General features: G+C 45.7%; 1 protein-coding gene and 1 long non-coding RNA gene across 2 annotated transcripts in view; one reads left to right on the top strand and one right to left on the bottom strand.

Moving 5' to 3' along the window:
* Positions 1-4152, bottom strand: part of LOC119056138 (uncharacterized) — a 10773-nt gene extending 6621 nt beyond the window's left edge. The window contains exons 1-2 of the long non-coding RNA XR_005083829.2: positions 3834-4152; positions 85-400 (exon numbers count right to left, since the gene is read on the bottom strand). This is a non-coding gene — a long non-coding RNA (uncharacterized LOC119056138). The remainder of the gene's footprint in view (positions 1-84; positions 401-3833) is intronic.
* On the top strand, positions 4149-21566 carry INO80C (INO80 complex subunit C). The gene is made up of 5 exons (XM_037154458.2): positions 4149-4371; positions 13305-13415; positions 14290-14401; positions 15346-15413; positions 20312-21566. Exons 1-5 carry the CDS (start codon positions 4216-4218, stop codon positions 20441-20443), a joined length of 579 nt encoding a protein of 192 aa, XP_037010353.1. The 5' UTR covers positions 4149-4215; the 3' UTR covers positions 20444-21566.

Here is a 21566-nt window from a genome sequence, read left to right as displayed (position 1 = left end):
AGTGAGTGCCTGAAATGCCCCCAAAACAGTGACAAAGAAGAACCTGTCTCTGTCCAAGTGAGCCTACTACCCACAGGTACTTACCACGTGATATAGGAAGGTCCGTGAGGGAAGAGACAGTGGGTTCGTCATTGCGGTGTGTTTGTTTTAGGCTGCACATCTTCATAGTTCAAAATACGCACCCCCTGCTGCCTCTGGCAGTGGCCGTGATTGGAGAACTTTGCAGGTCCTGACTGCAGCTTCTAGGTTTCTTCCTATCATTCACAAGTCTTATATCAACTGGAGCAGCCACTGTTGACACAGTGAGCCATCACTATCATACTTTAGAGAAGCCATCAAGAGAAGATGGGCAGCGTTTCTTCCATCCAGTAGCAGCAGCATCTCAGATATGCAGTGCTTCCTGAGATTTTTGAGAGACAATAAAATAGGCACTTTAGGTCTCAAATGATATGGGGTAGCTTAACAACCCCATTACTCATTCTTAATCATTAAATCTAAACTGGGATCAAGACTGGCTGAGGCTGCTTAATTGGCAGACACCAGTGAGGGCAACCAGCAGCTTTTTCCAAAGGAAGTGTGGTACTGGTGAGGGACACAAGAGCAGCAGGTAGCAGCGAGGAGGCCAGAGAAGAAGGAACACACTACTGCAGAGACATGGCCAAGTTCTCAAGAATAACTGGGAGGGGACTTAGAGAAGGCTTAGGCCCCACCTCAACACGTAAGCCAGCACAGTATGGGTCATCAGTGTTAATTTATCATTATCGTTAGATATGGAAACATGTGAGTTACACATGCAGCCCCTACTTGTGCCCACACCATGCAGTGGCTGGTGCTGCCAAGGTGGATGTGGAACAGGTTTTGTCCAAGCCCAAAGCCTCTGCTCCCTGGAGTCAATGTCCTGCATTTCTCTCCCCTTGCTGTTGCCCATTGGCCCTCTGCCAGTCAGCCCTCAATGACTTTGGCAACTGCTCACAAAGCATTTGTGGTCCCTGAGAAGACAAATCTAATGTCTTTCTTCCCCTGCTATACTGGGGGCTCCCTGAGAACAGGAACTATTCTGTTTTGTTTGTCCTCCTCTCTGTCCTCAGGGCTTGCCATGTAATAGGCCATCAGTAGGTACTGGATGACTGAGACTGATGGGAACTTGGAACGACAGGTTTTAACAAAACCAGAGGGATAGGAAAGCTAAAAAAAACAGCATGTCAGCCAAGGTAGGAAGGGTGCATGGAAGTAAATGAGACCAGAGGTGGGTGGTGTTGGGAGAAAAGCAACTTTCATGAGAAGCAGTCTGTGTCAAGGCCCTGAGAGAAGCATCACGGCTGATTGGCAGAACCGACAAAAGTGAAAACTGGAGGGCCAAGAGCTGACGAGAGGCAAGTTTAGAGAGATAGACCCCTGAAAGCCGTTGAAACCATGTTATGGACATTGGCCTTCATTCGAGGGACCATGGGAAGCCACTGAAGGGTTTCAAGAAGAAGGCATGATCTGCATATGCATATTTGTGTCGTTAAAGAGTTCATCTGAGATTGCACATGATGACTGGTTTGCAGGGACCAAAGGGAGCAACATGGAGACAAATAAGGTGATGTGAGAGTCCAAGAGAGAGATGGTAGTGGCTGGAATCGGGTCAGGGCAGGGAGGTGAAAGAAGGGGAGGAGTCGAGGATGACTCCCTGGTTTTGGTTTGAATAAACTGGTAGATGGTAGTGACATTTACTGAGGCAGGAAACACTGATGGAGGAACATGTTTTAGAAGAGCAGAGGGGATGGAGAATTCTGTTTTTGCCATGCTGTGCGAAATGCCTATAAACATCTGAGCTTGTACCTGGGTGGGGAATTTTCCATCTTCTGAGAAAGACCCAGTGAAGAGAAGCAACCTGAAGGTGGTCTGCATTTAAAATGGTACCTGAAGCCCCAGAACTGATGAAATGACTGGAAAGAGTATGGACTGGAAAGGGCAGAAGCCCTTTTACCAAGCACCGAAGAACTGTCAACTTGCAAGGACTGAACAGAAAGAGACTGGTTCCAAATCGGGCTGATCATTAGAATCACCTGGGAAACTTTAAGAACATGTTATGTGCTGGAGGAATGTGACTACCTAATCTATACCTTTAAAAACCTGTAGTAGGATTATAAATCATTTGGTAGAAGAAGACTGTCACAGAGAGGGTGAATGGTTAGGAAAAATAAAAATAAAAGGAGAGTGGTGTTCCAAATCCCATTGGAAGGATTTCAGGAAGAAAGGGATCAGACAGGATCAGGGTTGAATTTAGCAACAGGATGCCAGATGATGTTTTATTCCTCAAAAGTAGGGAACTGGTGTTTGAACTCAATAATCATTTACTAGGGGATTACAGGAAGGTGCCCAGCAGAGCACCCCGTGTTACTCAATACCCTCCCAAGCACTCACAGGGTGGTAATAGGGAAGAAGGAGAGGAAGGAGGGTACATCAGATGGCAGAAGTAGCATCTAAACTGGGGCAAAGAAGATAAGCAATCTTAGGAGAGGAAATAATAGAAACAGAAGTATGTTGAGCTAAGAGATAATGCTGCCATTATCCTTCCCATAATGGCAGCAGCACTGGGGGATATGGTACCAGTAAGAAGAAAAAAAGTCTCCACCTCTAGCTTTGCACAGGTACTCTGTGGTTCAGCTACCCTGCGTGTGCACATTGGCCAGTGAGAATAATGCATACTCTCAGAAACAGTTAGTTCCTGGCTGGAGCAGAGGAAATTAAGTTTTGGAATGAAGCAAGAGAAGGGGCAGAGTCCAGTAATCAAGGACCTTATATGCCAAGGTAAAAGGACCTGAAGAATGCAAATGGTGTAATTAGATTTGTGATTTAGATAGTCCATTTTGGCAGACAGTGGGAATGGCCCGAGGTCCAGGAGGATTAGGAAAAGATGGGGTTCCAGACTTCCATCAGGAGGCTCTTACAAGGATCCAGAGAGGAGATAGATCCCCCAGGGGAGGAATGCTGAAGGAGGGGAGTGAGCTGAGAATGTGGCTGACTGGAATGGGAGAATCAAAGGGTGGGCCCAGGAAGCCACCAGGGTCAACACCTAGATTCTGGTTTAAGGGATTGGCTGGGTGGTGCAGCCTCTGGGGTAAGAAATAAGAAAGCCGAGATTTAGGTGAGGATGGGGGTGAAGACTAGGCATGGTAGAGACCACTGTAACAACATTGATAGGTTATTCTTTTCTACAAAGGAGAAAAGATATCAGTAACATTATTGCTAGTTTCCCTCACTAATTTCTCTTTCTCACCTCTAAATTATTCTGTAGCCTACTTCTTTAAAATATCCAGATTCATATAATGCTACTTAGAACATAGTAGCTTCAACTGATTACTGCAAGGGGTTCATTGTTTTATTATTTCATTAGAAACGTTTATACGTACCAATAACTTGCAAGGTACTGTGACCTGGGAGAGATAAATAATACATAACTGGCTTAGAGTTTACTCATATTGCTCCCTCATGGAGCTTATATTCTAGAAGCTAAAGACATTGACCAACCAACTATAAACCACGCAGTTTGTCATAGTTTCTTAAGAAACATAGAGTAGTATGTGGTAACTAACGAGGGGGAGGGTGCGTTTCACCAAATTTCATAAACTCCCCGAAACTCTTTGAAATATTTTGTCTATACCTGCATACATTTGGTGGGGGTAGAAAAGGAAGCTTAAATGCTCAAACAAGTCTGTGACCCCTAAAAGCTCAAGAACCACTCCAACCAGTCCATTTGGGCTCTACTGACATACAAGCTTCCCTGTGAGAAGGCAGGGACAACAGGTAAAGCTAGCAGTTGTCTAATCCACTGAGAATGACCCTACCTTTATTCTTACGGATCAGAAGTGATCCATCTTCTGACTTCAGGTGAGAAAAGGCATGGTTATTTTCTAAAACCCGGCATTAAAAAAAAAAAAAAGGAAATGTTTTATTCCTCGATCGCTAGGGATTTCCAAGCACGTGCCCAGGTTGGGAATGCAAGAGTTTACAGGACGCACCCAACCCCGCGAGCACCTTCCTGCCCATACGGAAGCCACTACGCCGAGCTCCGTCTTTTAGATTCAACCGAGAGAAGTCAGCGAAGGCTTTGTGAGTCCAGGCCGGGTTTTCGAGCATTAAGACGGAAGTAACCGCGAGCCGGAAGTCCCAGGGCCTTCACTGGGAAAGCAGTGGGGGGTTGGGGGAGGAGGCAGGCTCAGGGTAGGAATGGCGGCTCAAATTCCAATTGTGGCCACCACTGCCAGTCCGGGAGTAGCCCGGAACAGTAAGAAGAGGCCAGCCAGTCCTTCCCACAATGGCAGCAGCACTGGGGGATATGGTACCAGTAAGAAGAAAAAAGTCTCCGCCTCTAGCTTTGCACAGGTACTCTGTGTTTCGGCTACCCTGCGCGTGCGCATTGGCCGGGCGGGGGCGGGGCGAGAACGCAGTGTGGCTGCGTGGGGGGCGGAGTGAGGGCGCGTTGGCTGGGCAGAGCGAGTCAGGGAGCATGCGCCGGTCTTTGGGGGTCTTTATCTGTTTTGTGGGTTAGTCCCTGACACAGAGGAAACATTTTTTCCTTTAGTTTGGACATGTGGGAATTCGATAAAGAGCCTGTCGCCTTGCACTGCCCTTGAGGAGAAGTGGGGAAGTTGTTGCTGCGTTAGTGTAAGGTCCGACTCTCCTTCAAGGTGGCATTTAGAGCGAGGCTCAGGACTTTCTGTGAGCTTCTGTCAAGCAGACGTTATAAAGTTTCACCTTCGTGCACTCGACACATTTACCGAGTGGCTGTGAGGTGCAGAGCGCCCCAAAGTCCTACATGGAGGAACACTAAGATGTATTGATGCGGGTGGTTTCCCTCATCCCCGGAAAAGCGCCTGTTCGATCCTCCGTTGTCCCGCCCCTGAGTGTGTTTGGACTTTCCTGCGGGGTCGTTGCTTCCAGGAATCAGTGAGCTCGGGGTCGGAAAGCGCCGAGCACACTGCCTCTGGACGAAATGCCCGCCGGGGGCTTTCAGCAGAGGAGTGGCTTGGTTAGCTGAGTGTTCGTCTTGGCTTCTGCATTTTATTTAAAGCAATAAGAAAGCAGAGACGGAGCGTGTTACTTTGTCCCTTCCGGCACCTGGTGTGGCATTGTTCACCCAGAATGATGCTCTCGAGACCTTAACTAACCGCCTGTTTCTTCCCTCGGTAATTAACACCGCTCCCCCTTTTAAAAATGCTTTGTTAAGGTATTGTTTTTCATACAGTGAATTTCACACACTTGAGTACAGATCAATGACTTTTTACATTTGGCCACCACCCGTATCAAGATAGCATTATTTATTAAGAGCCCCAGAAATGAACCTGGTGACTCTTTCCAGGCATTGCTGGCTCCCTATTCTGACATTTCTCACTACAGATTGCGTTTTTGAACAGAATGTAAATGGAACCAAACAGAACATATTCTTTTGTGCCTCTTGGGGTTTCTCTGTGAAACACTGTTTTTTAAAGTCATTCATTCATTCATGTTACTACACGTATCACTGTATCTGGTACATTCTGTCAATATACCACAACTGATGGACATTTGAGTCGTTGACCATTTTTAAACTCCTCGGAACATTCCCTGACAAGTCTGTGTAGGTACGGGCTTTCATTTCTCTTAGGTAAATGGGTACAAGTGGAATCGCCGGATCATGAAGTAGACCTGTACTTAACACAGCTTGACATTTTAAAAGTTTCCCAAAGTGGTTGCACTGTTGTGTGGTCTCACCAGCACAGTGTGAGAGTTCCAGTGGCTCTGCATCCTGAACATCACTTGGCATAGTCCACCTCTCATTTTAGCCATTCTGATTGCTATCTCATTTTTGTTTTATCTTTTGTTTCTTTGATTACTGATTACTAATGATAGCAGTTGCCTTTTCTTAGGCTTATTGACCTTTCCAGTATCTTTTATGAAGTGCCTGATTTTTTCTAATTGGGTTGTGTTGTGTTTTTTTTTAAAATTACTGATATTCAAGTGTTCATCCTGACCAGTTTGGCTCAGTTGGTTGGGCATCATCCTGCAAAGCAAAAGGTCACTGGTTCAGTTCCCAGTCAGGGCACACATCTGGGTTCAGTCCTGGGTCAGGGCGCATACAGGAGGCACCTGATTGATGTTTCTCTTCTCCATTCTATCCCTCTCTTCCCCTCTAAATAAAATCTTTAAAAAGTATTCAGTTCTTTACATACTCTTGATTGGAGTTTTTTGCCATATACATGCATTGCAAGTACTTTCTCCCTGTTTATGATGCACCCTGCTAAAGTGAAGGAAATCATGATAAATAAGAATTAATACTTATTGGGCATTTACTATATACCAGGCACTGTTCCCAGCCCTTTCTAAGTACCACCTCATTTAACCCTAAGAACAACCTTCTGTGACTTGTTAGTCTACAGGTAAAAAACTAGGGCATAGACAGGTTAAGTAACTTTCCAAAGGTCGCACTGCTACCAAGTGGTAGAGTCAGAATCGGAACCCAGGCAGACCATCCAGACTCCACATACTTTTTTCTTGCTGTCTCTCTTGATATCATTCATTACTCTCTACCTTAGAAAATATAATTAGATCTCTGGTATAACCCAGTCTGTGTACAGGGAAATCCTTCTGGGGGGAATTTTGTGAGATCAGCCTAGGGCATTCTAGACTTTCCAAATGCCTACTCAAGTTGATACAATCTACAGAGACATCTAATTGACCTACATACTGAATATCATGTAATGGACTGATTTGTGATGGTTAAGCAGTTAACAAAGCATCTAAATAAAATGAGAGGCAGCCATGCTTTAGAAGGTTAATGTAGAGTGCAGATGATGATGGACTCCTTTGTAATTGGAAGCAGGCAGAGAATGCTGGACTGTTTTGATTTATTCACCAAAAAAATCATTCTATCCTGACTTTTAAGAAAAATCATGATGATGTTAAATTTTAGAAGTTCCTTTTTTCTTTTTCTTTTTTAAAACTATTTTATATTTTAGAGAGGGGGAAGGGTGGGAGAGGGCTAGAAACAGTGATGTGAGAGAGAAGCATCCGATTGGTTACCTTCCAAAAGTGCCCCAGGGCACTGAACCTGCAACCTAGGCACGTGCCCTGACCAGGAATCCAGCTGGCAACCTTTCAGTTCTCGGGATAATGCCCAACCAAGTGAGCCACACCAGCTGGGGCTTTTTTCTATTTTTAAAATGGTCATACAAAGTCACCTAATTTTCATCCCCAGCAGCTATAATAATTTGTGTTTTCTATGTAGTTTTTCACCACTGTATTTGGCATGTAACATTGTGTATCCTGCTTTTTACTTAGCATAATTTCATGAACCTGTCTTTGTGTTGATAGACTGCTCTTATTTAATTGATGTTATTAAATATTTAGGTTGCATCTCACAGTTTTGCTGTTTTAAGTAAACCTACACTAACCTTGTAGTTTTAGACTAGGATCAGCTATGTGAATCTAGAATGCTAATAGATAGGTGTAAGTGGACATTTTATTTTTTTTTCAGTGATGAGACAAAAGACACTTGTTTCTTTTCTTGGCAACCACAGACAACAGACAGAATGCCCAAGTTATCCTTAAGTCCGAGTCAGCCGTGTAGTCATGCGGTCTGGAGAGATGAAGCCATTTATTTGGGCTCCACAGTTGGGTGCAGCTGATGTCTCACTGGCTTGTCTCGATCCAGGGCAGGCTTGCACCCATTTTTTGACAGCAGGCCAGCTTTCTTTTTCCCTAGGACTTACATCAGCTCCTTTAGTGCTAAGGTGTTACTTCTTTCCTCTTAGGGTATTCATTTCTCGGGGCAGGACAGCTCATCTCATAAAGTCTGTCAGTGTTACAGTGGCTTAGTAATGGGAAACTGTACATCATATTAAATTTTATTTTATTGCATCCTCGCCTCACAGACTTGATCCTCCCTTCATGAATGGTCATGAAGGGGCCCTCAGGGAAGTACTTGGGGGCTATAAGAAAAGGGAGTGGTGGACCCTCACCCCTCAGCTTTGACAGAGCCTGAGTCCTAATTCTGTCTGCAAGAAGTCTCCTAACCTCTTGGCTGCTTTATTTCCCCTGTCTGATTTAAGCCTGAAACAGTGTCAGAGGGCTTTGCCGTCCTGTTCTGGAAAGGGCGGGTTCCCTGGGTGATCAGGCCAAAGAAAGAATGCATAAAATCCTGTGAAACCTGCTTTGCTAATACCCTCAATTTAAAGGATATGGGTCCAAGCATGAAATGAGTTTGTTTCCCCAAAGTTTTATGGCCCTTTAGCTATCTGACCCTGACTCAAAATAAGCCCTCATAGTTCTTTGAATGTTACCTATTGTTTCCTCATTACTACCTGACAATGATTGATGAGCTTTACATATACACCCTGTATTCCTATGCAAATACACCCAGTAACAGCTCATTGAGGAACAGGCTCCTGGCCCTTCTCCTTCGAGATCAGCCACCTTCCCTCCCCATGCAGATCATGTCTTGGTAGACTTACTCTCAGCCATGGTGGTAGCGGGGGCGGGGGCAGGCGCTGTGGGAGGAGCCCCCCCACAACTAGGATTCAGGGAAGAGGCCTGAACAGGGAGGGGAAAATGGCGTCTTTCAGCAGTTCTGGGGAAGGAGATAGAGCTAACCAACGCCACTGCATGAAGATGGCAGCACTGTGAGCTGGGCGTGTTGTGTTCTATGGATGGTTCTGTACTCACTATGGGAGGCCTGGGGCCCGGTCTTCAGTTCCCTTTAGTATCTCCTCTTTGCTTTTGTAGTGGTTCATTTGCTTATTTCCACCCAGAAAGAAACATTATATAAGTAGTCATTTTCTTTATGAAAAACTCAGGAAAGTTGAAACTTAAAGTATATCTGGCCCCAGGAAGCCTCTTTTACATTCTGTCTGTTTTCCTGAGTTGTCTGTCCCTAGTTGTCATGGTTTTTCTACCCTGACGGGATGCTCGCTGCATAGTTCTTAGAGTTGTTTTTCTCTCTCTCACTTAATTGAGGCCACCCTGTAGGCACAGCCTGCTGGCAGCCATGTCCATCAGCCTTTCCTCGCCGTGCAGTCTCATGGTGCATTGTTAATGCATGAGGAGGTCCCTCAGGAGAATGGCCCTTTGCCTCCTATAACACTGGTGGGTGACCTGCTCCCCTCATGTGCCTTTCAGCCAGTGGGCCACGCTTCCCCCTTCTTTCCTGGACCACTACCTCTTGAAAGAGCAGGTGACTCGACTGTCAGCCTTTTTGACCTGCATGCCCGTTATGGCTTCCTCCTCAGGTTCTGCGGAGCCCCTGGCTCATTCACTGTTAGGTTGGCCTCTGAAAACAGGTAAGCGAATTGTTTTTCAAAGTGACTGTGCCCTTTTACATTTTCACAAGCAATGTATGAAGGTTCTAGTTTCTTCACATCCTAACACGTCATTGTTCTTTATTATTTTTTATTATAACCAACATAGTGGGTGTGAAATAATGTCTCTCATGGCTTTAATTTTTTTTTAATCCTCACCCGAGGACATTTTTTCATTGCTTTTAGAGAAAGAGAAGAATGGGGGAGGGGAGGGGAGATGGGGGGGAGAGACAGACATCGATGTGAGATGTGGTTGCCTCCTGTGTGCACCCTGACCAGGGATCAAACCTGCAGCCTAGGCATGTGCCCTGACTGGGGATTGAACCCGCAGTCTTTTGCTTTATGGGACAACACTCTAACCAACTGAGTGAGCCCCACTGGCCAGGACTCTGTTGTGGTTTTGATTTACGTTTTCCTAATTATATTTTGCTCAAAAGGTGTTGAGCATCTTTTTATGTGCTTCCTGGTCATTTGTATATCTTCTTTGAAGAAGGGTTTATTGAAATCTTGGCCCCTTTTAAAATGGAATTATTTGTCTTTTTTCATTGAGACTTAAGAGTTCTTTATAAATTCTGGATTATCATCATTTAATTTGTTGCTCAAATTGTCTAGATCCAGCTAGTGAGCACTCTTCAAACTGGCTCCTGTATCCTTTAACATAGCTCCCCCATGTTTTGAGTGCTGTTGTGCACTGAATTTTGTCCCCCAAAATTCATATGTGGAGGTCCTGACCCTCAGTACACCTCAGAATGTTACTGTGTTAAAGATGGAACCATTAAAGAGGTAATTAAGGCTCAGTGAAGTCATGAGGGTGGGTCTCGAATCCAATATGACCAATATCCTTAGAGGAAGAGGGAGAGACAGCAGGGAGGCACGTGCACAGAGGAAAAGTCACGTAGAACAGTGAGAGGATGGCCACCTACAAGTTAAGGACAGAGGCCTTAGGAGAAAGCAACCCTGCTGGCACCTTGAGCTTGGACTTCTAGTCTCCAGAACTGCGAGAAGGTACATTTCTGTTGTTCACACCACTTACTCTGCAGTTTTTTGTCACGGCAGCCTTGGCAAACTGGTATAATAGCTTTCTTTCATTCTTGCACCTCAGGGCTCATCTTGTACTTCCCTGAGCCAGCCCTGGAATCAGCCATTTCTTCAAGGATCACTAGTTCTTGAAAAATTATATTGAGAAATCAGGATATGAACAGTGGTGTGCCTGTTGTTCATTGTTTCCAGCCCTCTCAGATCTAAGTCAAAACCTGTGAGTGCATAAAACCTCTGATTTTAAGCCACCAGTGCAGTGCGCTAGCCGTCCCTCATTCCTTGTTTGTACCACCTTAGAATGCGTGTAAAGTAGTATATACTCCTGTGAGAAACAAACCTGGCAATTGTTTATGGTTCTTTTTGCCTGCGCCTTAGGTTATGTTGTCGGAATACCGTGTTCAAAGTCATTATATCTATTTCTCCCTTCCCCAGCTCAGTGTGGTTGTTATTCATTCCAAATACAGTTAGGTTAATTTGGTTTTGTTTGTATTCTATTTTCTCTATCCGCTGCCCCATCCTTGTTCATTTTATTATTATTTTTTTTTAGTATATGAAACTTGAATGAGACTCAGAAGGCCAAACTCCACAAAAAGCTATACCCAGAGAAGTTTGCTCCTCTCTCTTCCCTTCCCATCTTCCTGTCCTTTCTTCCCTGGTGCCTGTGCCCTGTAGGTAACCCAGTGCAGGTGTTTCCGAAGCACCCTTCCGTGTCTCTTCGTGCTTGGCCACTGCAGCCCGCCCAGAGACGGTTCCTTACAGTGAACTCCTGAGTGTGTGTGTCTTAAATACCGAGGCCGTCATGCTCCCTAACTCCTGGCAGTCATCCCGTCAGCGAGGGTTTGATATTTACTCTGAGCCAGGCCCCGGGTGAGATGCAGGGGATGGAAGAGTGAGCCACAGAGCGAAGCACGGTGTTTGGACGCCTCTGTGCGTTCTGAGCCTGACTCGACCCCTTCCCTCGTCTGCTCTTCTCCCTCCTTTGCCCTGCTTCTGCTCTGTTGTTCCCTGCCTGTTTCAAAGGCTGCTGTGTTCTCATTGACTAAGACGTACTTACAGACTGTCAGTCATATATCTAACTTAATAGCATTGCACACTGGCTACACAATTAACGTTGGTTAATGACTACATGTGATGAGAAAGTGAAACCTTTCTCATTAAGTTGTGTTTCCCAGGACACATGTACCTGGTGGAAATGCTGTGAGTGTGAGGGAAAAATCCTAAGTGCAATGAAAGTAAGTTATGTACAAATGCTAAATCTAATCTTTGCAGTATAATTAAGTCTGCTAATCCTTAAGAAAATAATTTTGGTGAAGCATAAATAAGCATAGAAAAATTGGAAATTATTTGTGCGGTATAGAAATGACAATGGATTTTGTACCAGAAAATACAAAATACAGGAAGAAGGGGGAGCAAGAAGCAAGGCTGGAAAGGAGGCCGGAATTTGTCCCCAGTCCCTAGGGCGGTGGGAACCACTGGGCAGTTGTCAGTAGGGGAGTGACATCAAGTTTGCTTGTAAGGTATGTCACTGACTGTGCCGCAGAGAATGGAGTGGGCAAGGGGTGCACCACAGTCACTCCTCTGACTTGTACCGCTGAGGAAGGGACCAGATGAGGTCAAAGAACCGTGGAAGGGAGGGGTAGGGAGAGAGGAGGGAGGGAAGGAAGGAGGGAGGAAGAGAGGAATGGGAGAGGAGAGAGAGAGAGACATCATTTGTAGCCACATGTGATAAGAAAAGGACAAGAACTTGGAGGCCTGTTAGTCCTTAGCGAGGTGACATTTGAGCTGGGCCCTGGAGGGGAAAAGTTAGGGAGGACCGAGAATGGGGGCAGGATGAGGTGAGGGGCGGTCCAGACAGACGAGGTGGCTGACAGAGAAGGAGCACAGGCCCCAAACTCAGTGACTGGAGCTCAGCCCCATGTGGAGAGATGCTGGAGAGGAGTGTGGGCAGGTGTGTGAGAAGACGCTGTTGGAGAACCATTGCAGCGGAGTGAGTGGTCCTGTCTCCCGGACTCCCCTTCCTCCCACGTGGATGGTACTGCAGGGAGGTGGGGGTGGAGTGGGTGGTGGGGTGAAGTGTGTCTTCCTACAATTAGAACTCTTGTACTTTGCTGCTGGGAGTGAGAGAACTTTCCGGGGTGATGAAGTCTCCTATAGCTCCCTGAGGGCATGGGTTACACCAGTGTGAACAGTTGGCAGAACTCATGAAACCTACGCTTAAGATCTGGGCATTTCGCTTTGTGTAAATTATGTATCAAAAAAACTGTTTCTTGCAGTCTGGGAAGGTTGGAAATTACATTACAAATCAGAAGTATTTTCTTACTTTGTCTTCCTTCTTCTTTGTGAATCTTAGCTTAAGTGGTGTTTTGTTTTAAAGCACATTAGCTGGCGTGTCAGGGCACTGTGGCGCAGCCCGCTGACAGTCTAGCCTCCTCTCCCTCTGTCCCCCTCCCTCAGAATGCCCACGTCCTGTTGTCCCCCTAAGCATGCCAGCTCCAGCCTGGGATCTGGCTGATGAGACCTTAAAGGGGCTGCACCTTTTTGTCTTAATGTTTCAAGACATAGTTTGACAAGATCAGCAGCAGTAGGGGCTGTGTGGTGTCGTAGAGATCCTCAGTTTCTTCTGTGTATGGGGGATAGTGGCAGTGCTTTGTAGTGGTCGTCAGAGTTGAATGAGCCAGCTTGGGTAGGACGCCCATCCCTGTGCTCGGCACATTCAGGGGCCGGAAAGCACGGCAGCTGGGGACCTGGTTGTCTCTCCCATGGCTTCTGCAGAGCCAGTGCTGCAGCCAGTGTGGCATGCCTTCCTCTGGTGCAGGCCGCCTGCCGGGCTCTGGCACTCTGTCCTCGCATGTCCCGTGGTGTACCATCTTATGTCTTGTTGAGAGCCGAGTTAGGGAACTCCGCTAAAAGACACTTGACCTCCTGTCATTATTACTGTGTTTTCAGGGAATCAACGTGGAAGCCATGAGTGAGAATAAAATGGTGCCCTCTGATTTTAGCACTGGACCTATGGAAAAAACTTCCAAACCTTTGCCATTTAAGGATCCCAACTTTGTGGTAAGCATCTAAGGTATTTGATTAATTAAAAAATGAACAACCAAACCGTGGCTTGATCATGCTGGGCCTGCAGCCCAGGTGGCACTGGTGCCCCTTTTTCATCCATCAGTGTCAGTTGCCATGTTTCCGTCATGGGCTTTGTGGGAAGGGTGGGAAGACAGGGGAAGAGCCCGTCTTTTAAGTAAATGTGAGCTGTTGCTCTGTGGAGTAGAAACAAGCTATTGTCCTTTCGTTCTCGAGGGGCACGATAAATTACAATGATTCATATTACACCATTAAAAGTTGATTTTTTTTCCTTGATTAGTTTTGAAAATACAGTATTGCCAGTGTCTGCAACAGATTTCGATATTCTTTTCCATTTTATTTTGTCATCCTCAAAGGACAAAAAGAAAAAAAATTCCAGAAGACTTGCCATGCCATGATTGAAGCGTACTTGGGTTTTTCAGGGTCACCAGTAATTTGCAAGGCGGAGACTTGCCCTCAGAAGAGAGCTTGGAGATGTGGTCCTAATGAGTTTCAATCTAACCTTGTAGTAAATTTATTTTAAAGCAATGGGAAATTCATGAGCGAATTCTATAAAGTTAGACCCAATAAAGGATGTGATTTTGTGTGTGTGTGTAAAAAAAAAAACAACAACCTTTTATTTCTACTCCATCACCAACTAACTCATGGATTTTGACAACCCAAAAGCATTGTTTTTTAATAAGTAAAATTAAAGAGTGCAGTATAACACTTTTTAGAAAAGGCTTAGGGGTACAAATGATTGCTTATAGATTGAAGGATATGTTACAGTTATGAACAAGTGTAAATGTCAGATTCTGAAACAGCACTTTCCTTTGATTTTGTTTCTTCCTATCCATGCTTCTGATTCGAGCACTCTGGCCATGGTGGTGCAGTAGCTGGCAAGAAGAATAGAACCTGGAAGAACCTGAAACAAATTCTCGCCTCTGAAAGGGCATTGCCGTGGCAACTGAATGATCCTAACTGTGAGCTGTTTAGTGTCTTCTTTGGGTTTATAATGTTTAGACGGGGGACTTTCTTACCACAAACCTAAATCATTGTGTTCGCTAAATTAAAGTAGGGTATAATTTTTAGCTTAGGAACCTTATCGTGGCATCAAAACGGGGAGATTATATGTATATTTCCTCATAACTGTATCTGTATTGAATCTGTGTTGTCATGGATGTGTGTTTTTTAGTGTCACTGTTAATGTCAATCTGGAGAAATAAGTCCTGATATAATAACATTGGTGTTTCTGACTGACATACTTCTATTCAGAAGTCTACTCTTAAAAAACCTTGTTTCCAAGAACGAGGTTGCCCCAGATTTAGGAGGTTTGCTAACAACCAGCGTAAAGCAGGCTCTGTTTTACTCTCTGAGCCGATGTTTTTCAGAGTAAATGCTTTCTGCTGCAGTGTTTCCAAACCTCTAAAGCACCGTTACATGTTTGTAGAGCTTCACTGGAAAGTACAGGTAAGTTTCCTTCAGCTCTGGTCCCTCTGCACATCCTTCATGGAGGTGACTCAGATAGATGACAAGTGAACTAGTCAGTTGTCAGGGTGTGGCCATTCCAGTATCCAGATGCTGAGATCCAAGCAGTAGGTTGTTTGGCGTCTCATCGCGTCAGCCCACGGAGCCTGAGACGGCGAAAACAGCCTGTGGGCAGACGCGCTTTCCGGCGGTTCTGCTGGAGTTGAGGGTCCCTGGGGACAGGGCGAAGGCAGGCAGGGCCTGCCCCTGGCCTGTGGCATTATTTCCCCGAGAGAGTTCTGTGAGTACTTCATCACAGAGAAAAATTGTAGAAACATTATCAAATAATATTTTTATATATTTTTATTGTTCAAACAGTATTTTAGATGAAAAGGGAAGGCATCTGAATGTTTTAAAGCCAGTTTTGCTATCTTCTTTTTTTTTCCTTTTTTTTTTTCAGACTTTAGTATTGATGCTCCTCCATCCTTCAAACCAGCTAAGAAGTATTCTGATGTTTCAGGTCTTCTTGTGAGTATAATTCCATCTCTATGTCTTTTAAAATGGAATTGGAAGGAAGATTTCACAGTACTATCTACTTAGACAGTGTTGGGTGTTGACTACCACCTGCCCGGCCTGGAGCCTGTATCCTTTGCAGAGGTCATGGCTTGTGCTGAAGTGTCCCATGTTCGTTTTAGAGTGGCCGCACCTGGGCAGCCTGCAGAGAGCATTGCTCCAGGAAGGAGGAGACCCGAGTTCCACTTCCCCTTCCTGTGCTCATGTGAAAAATGTTTCAGATATATCATGTTAACTACATGAAAAAAATCTATTATTTTTTTACTGCTCCAGTTTTAACAAACTTCTACATTTTAGAGATGATTGTACTCTTTAAAAAATACTTAAACTTTCCTTGGCTGGTGTGGCTCGGTGGATTGTGTGCCAGCCTGAGAACCAAAAGACCACCTGTTTGATTCCCATTCAGGGCACATGCCTCGGTTGCAGGCCAGGTCCCCAGGAAGGAGTGTGCGAGAGGCAACCACACATTGATATTCCTCTCCCTCTTTCTCCCTCCCTTCCCCTCTGTCTAAAAATAAAATAAATAAAGTCTTTAAAAAGTAAAAAAAAAAAAAACAAAACCCTTAAACTTCTCTAAAGAGGCACTATAGTAAACGTAGTGGTTTTCAAACACTTTTAAACACCAGAACCTCTTTCCAAATGAAGTCTTTTACAGACTCCCCTGGAGCCCGCCCACCCACCCACTGTGGTCCTGTGTGGGTCTGGTCCTCTGTCCTCCCCACTGCCCTTACCACAGTGACCTCTAAAGTGCTTCTGGGGAACCCAGGTTGAAAACCAGCAGCGTATTTGGACGAATGGGGCTCGGGCAAGTCGCTGAACCTCAGGAACCTCGGGGAGCCTCATTTCCTTCTTTCAGAGTGTAGATGAAAGGTGGAACTTTCGGCTCACCTCTTCATCCTTTTCATCACTGTTCAGTTTGGAAGAGGTGCTTTTTTTCATAACTGTAGAAATGAGTCACCTCACTTTTAGAAATTCATCCACATCATTTAAATACTTTACGTTTTTATGAAAGCGTATGACTCCAACATCTGTAACAAACTGACTAAATGATACATATTTACAGTGGGAAGGATTTGAGTTTTTATTGTAATTTTGAAAATAACGTTAGTTATACTCTGAATTAGTCATGTATTTTAGCTTTTCCTCCAGAGAGCCACACACTCCTCAGTGTAGTATAACTTTTAAACAGAGATCCTTAAATACAGTGACCCTAAAAAATGGTAGAGTAGAAGTGCTGTACAATGGCGTGTGTGTAAGTGTGCGTGCGCATGCGTGTACATGTGTGTGGTGGGTCCTTTATGCATCTGTCCACAGCACGTATCTCCTCCTAGGGGTCCCCTGATGGGATTCACCTTGAGAGAAATGGTGTAGCCTCCTGCTGTCTCATGTCCACTGCCTGAAAATAGTTGCCTCATACATTTGACCCTTTTTAATAGTTTGTGGCAGGAGGGCTGGCTTGGCACCAGTTCTTCTGTTTTGGCCCCAGGTGGAAATTTCTCCCTGTGTCATTTTCTGCCAAGCTGGCAGAAGCCATGGTTTATGGCCAGACTTGAGAGTGGTCGCTTAGCACGTGGCTTTATCCTCACTGCTGTCAGGCAGCTCATCTGCTAGTGCAGTGGCTTTCACACATTAGGAGGCTGGAGAAGCACTGAGAGAAGCCTTGTTCCAGGCTCCCTTATGCCATTGGCAAAGGACGTGTCATGTTATATGAAACCTAAAACTTCTTGCCCCGCTGCATGCAAGTGGGACAAGATTTAAGAAATTCTGAATTTACAAAGAACTCCAGATCATTTAAAGGTAAACCCATAGAATTGGCTGAAAGGATATAAATAGACAATTACAAGGAGGAGGTACACATGATCAATAAGGAGATGTTCAAGGTCACTGATAATTAGGAAAAAGACTCATCAAGTGGGAAAGAAATGAAGACATTTGATTATATACATTGTCACCAACACGGAGAGATGGATATCCTTGTATGTTGCTGTTTTGAGCCAGTGTTTGCCGTCCAGACAGCTCCCTGGGGAGCAGTGCGCTCAAGGAGCCCCGTGCAGAAATGCTTATGAGAAAACGTATTAGCAAAATATTGGGGACAACATAAAGGTCAATCTCTGAGGCAGCAGGTGTTTTCATACTATTCTGTGAGCTCGATGTATATGTAACCACCTGAATTAACTTCCAAGATATGTTGTGTACTGAAAGGTGCAAAGGAGTTCATGCAGCATGGTGCCACCTGAGTAAAAATCAGCACGTACTTATGAAAAAATACAGGTTAATTTCTCTGGTGTGTTTATATGTGTGTGTAAGGATACACACACACACACACACACACGGCCTGGGAGGGTGCCCACCTAGCAGTGGTTTCCTCGGGGGAAGGCAGAGGAGGTTGGATGGTAGGTGGCGATAGAAAGGGACTTTAGCTATATTCATAATATTTTCTTCTTCAGAGGAAAATATGTTCATCTGTTACGTGTATAAATTAAAGCCGCATAATTAAAAGTAAAGCCCAGCTCATGTTTATACTGAGCCACCTTTTCCCAGCCAGCCAAGTGCCGACTGTTTGTCCTGGCTATGGGTGTGGCAGGGAGGCATGAGGGCCACATTTGTGGTTAGTCCTCGTGTCAAAGCCAGGGCTCTGGCTGTACTGTGGCTCTGGGAGAGACGGGGAGCAGTGAACTCTGCCTCGCACCCTCCGGGGAGGAGGGCCTGAGGAGGGTCCAGCTGTTTGCGGCCTGCCCTCTGGGGGGTGGCCTTGTTTTCCTTCCGGCTCCAGGGATGGAATCCGGAGGAGGGTCCAGCTGTAGGAATGCAGTTCTTCGCTGGTCCAGCCCTGCCGTGTCTCTTGCATCCTCCCCTCTGTTCAGAACACCGGGTCAGGTCTGGCCTGTGCAAGTTCTTCTTGGTGACCTCTTTGTTAGTGCCACAGTATCTGTGTGTTCCACGTTATTTATTCAGCAGCCTTCTCGGCAGTGAGGTCTGAACTTGGGCGGGCTGGCTCAGCTCAGTTTGGTGGTAGGAGTCAGGCAGCCACAGGAATGGAGCCAGGCCAGGCTGGTGCACAGAGGGAGGCCGATGATCAAAGCCAGATGCGCATGCCTGCGCCCTGCTCGGAACCGCGGGGCAGCCTCCCCTGCCCGTCAGTCCGGCTGACCGCCTCCAGGCCAGGAGCCTCGGGAGGCACTTCTGCTGTTTCCTATTTAAGCCTTCCTTATATTACTATCGTGGGTTACAGAAAAGCAATATCTAGATCAAACCAAAGGATCAAAGTTTTATTTCTGACGGAGCTTTAATTAATCTTAACTTTTTAGAAATAATCTCATTTCCTGACGGGAAGCCATTAAATACCTAAGGAGATCCCCAGTGGCAGAACCGAAGACGTTTAGCTTATGAGAAACCTATGACTCAGTTCCCTTCAGCCTGCAGCGCCTTCAGCCCCTCCCTGATTAAATCACAGCATTGCTGCGGCTCGGTCGCAGAGATGAGCACCTCGGAGCAAACGATCTGAACTTGAGTAATTGGATGTTATCTGTCTAGACTTTAATGGCATCTCTTGTAACTTTTCTCAAGAGCTCCAAATGACTCACTCTCACATCTTTGTTTCAAAATCTGTAGAAGCCGTGTGCCTGCCTCGAGGTGCACAGCGAGGGACTTAGGTCCCCCTCTCTCTCTGCATGTGGGAAAAACAGACCAAAAGAGAATTTTGGTCTGTCAATGAGAAACGAGTTCTCTTTTCTCTGATGGTCTAATTGTCCATTTGTTGGTTCATTCATTTATCATTTGCTGTACAAACGCTGACTGAAGGCCTACTGTGTGCTCTGTGTTGCACTAGGAGCCAGAATTCAGTAATAAGCACACCACAGGGTTCCTGCCTCAGGGAGCCTTAGAGTGTAGTAGATCGTAGTCAAAGAGTCAAGGTGACAATAAACTTAAAAGCAGCGGAGATGAGCATATGCCGCAGGAGACACGTGTGCTGAGGTGAAAGTGGGGTACTGACACCCTGGTCCTGGTGGGGAGCAGATAAGGCTTCCCTGATGATCAGCCTTCGGGGCAGAGTGTTGCAGGATGAACAGGTGGTTACTGAGCACGGTGGGCCGGGGTGGGGACCCCTTCCAAGGAAAGGGCAAATGGGGCATGACAGGAGGCGGGGGACTCAGAGCCTTGGAACGAACAAGTGAGGACACGTGGCTGAGGAAGAGCTGGCAGGACTGAGGAGCCATGCCGAGGCCTTGAGCCTTTGTCCTGAGAACAGAAAAGAGCCATTGAGAGGATTCACGAAGAAGGACATGACCAGAATTGCAAGTTGCAAAGATGACTGGCTGCAGCAGTAGGATGCTGTCCGTCCAGCGGCAGAGTGGGCGTGGGTGGCCGATCCAGCACCGCGGTGGAGCCCAGGGCGCCTGGAAGCGACACAGGGAGCGGGCGGACGAGTGGGAGGGGAGGGCTCTGGGAGTAGGTGGAGGGCAGCAGGGAAGGGCGGGCGTGCCGCACCGTGGAGGTGCTGCGCCCTGCTCTGGGGACAGATCTGGAACATTTGTTTGAAGCAGGTGGGAGTTTGAAGGCAGGGATGAGTACCATGAATTCAGTGTTGGACCTGCCGCTTGTAGCCCTTACGGCACGAACCAGAAGAGTCCTAGTGTCTGATGTGGTTATTCCTTTTCCTCCCACTGAAGCATTGCTCTAGTCTGGGAGGATTAACGCCTCTTCACCAAAGTGAGCAATTTGGTACTCTTGGTCTCAGAGTAAAGACATATATTTCACTTTCAGGAAAAAATTTAAAAAGTTAAACTTGAATTTAAACTATTTGCTACCACCACCTCCAGCTGTGCCCTCCTCTGTGTCTGTTTCCCACCCAGGCCAACTACACTGATCCACAGAGCAAGTTACGCTTCAGCAGCATCGAAGAGTTTTCCTACATCCGGAGGCTGCCGTCTGATGTTGTCACTGGCTACCTGGCCCTGAGAAAGGCCACAAGCATCGTTCCCTGAGGCTTGGGAAGAGGAGGTGAAGTGGAAAACGATTTCAAAGGCAGGCTTTGGACTCATAATTTTGTTTCATGGAAACATACTCATTCTGCTGTCAATCTGGAAATGTCAGTGCTGTGCCTTGGAAAGAATGCTTGGCTTTCATTGAAGGTTTTTTTTTCTGTGTTTTTCCTCCAAGTGTGATATTTCCTGTTGAGTTAAATTATATTTCATTTGTTGCATCAAGTAAAATCATTTTACAAGAAAATATAAAATTGTGCTTTTAATTTAACCCAAGTGCATCCCCAAATTTTTGCTTCATAGTTCTAAACTCTCTTACAACACATTTAAAGACTCTATAATAACTCTTGACAACAGAACTGGATTATTCCTGATCCCAGTGACTCCCTCTTTAGAATGCATTAGTCTTTCTCTTTGATCAGAATATTTGGAGGAGGTCCGAAATTAGAACCGGGGAAGGAAGGGCTGAGTAACTCTCCGTCACACTAGGCCTGTGCCTCAGCCTCCAAATCAGCCCCTCTTCCAGCCAACGCAACCGAGAGAGACATACAAGGGGGGACTTAAAGTAAAAACAAACAAACAAAAACCCAAACCAAAATTATCTTCTGGAGGGAAGGCCCCTTGTAATAAGTACAGGCTTCCTTCACTGGATGAGTGTCCTAGGAACCCATCTGTACCAGCTGGTGTTGTTGTGAGAGGCTGTGTTTGGCTTCAGTGTTGTTTTTTTTAAGATTAGCTCATTTGTTCATTTCGTGATGGGTGATTTACAAGTACACCTGCCCACACTGCACTGAGTGTTCAGCAGTTTTTGATGAGAAACAACAAGCCCCCCATTCCCCACCCTCCCTATTTACCTGATCTCACCCCAAATGACTTCCTTTCCTGAATGAAGAAAGTCCTCAAAGGGAAACATATTATCCATGTTGAAAAGGTGAAACAAAAATGGCAGCGGCACTAAAAGGTATTAAAATCAATGAGTTCAAAAATGGTTCTGAGCAGTGGAAAAAAGTCTCATTAGCTGTATTGCATTAAATGGAGAGTACTTTGAGGGTGACTGAAGTTTGAACACGTAAGAATAAATACACATTTTTAAAATAAATCTAGGGGAAGTTTACTCCCCCCCCCC

This window comes from Artibeus jamaicensis, unplaced genomic scaffold, assembly GCF_021234435.1.
Source record: "Artibeus jamaicensis isolate MK-2021 breed Jamaican fruit bat unplaced genomic scaffold, CSHL_Jam_final contig_354, whole genome shotgun sequence".
In the NCBI taxonomy this organism is placed as follows: Eukaryota; Metazoa; Chordata; class Mammalia; order Chiroptera; family Phyllostomidae; genus Artibeus; species Artibeus jamaicensis.
The sequence above is the reverse complement of the archived record's forward strand: the minus strand, read 5'-3'. Positions and strand labels throughout refer to the sequence as shown.

What these genes read in the sequence shown, in the direction of transcription:
- INO80C (XM_037154458.2), top strand. Translation starts at nt 4,216, where the DNA reads ATGGCGGCTCAAATTCCAATTGTGGCCACCACTGCCAGTCCGGGAGTA. An exon ending in CCGCCTCTAGCTTTGCACAG is followed by an intron (nt 4,372 to 13,304) that starts GTACTCTGTGTT and finishes CTGTGTTTTCAG; the next exon opens with GGAATCAACGTGGAAGCCAT. An exon ending in CTGATGTTTCAGGTCTTCTT is followed by an intron (nt 15,414 to 20,311) that starts GTGAGTATAATT and finishes TTTCCCACCCAG; the next exon opens with GCCAACTACACTGATCCACA.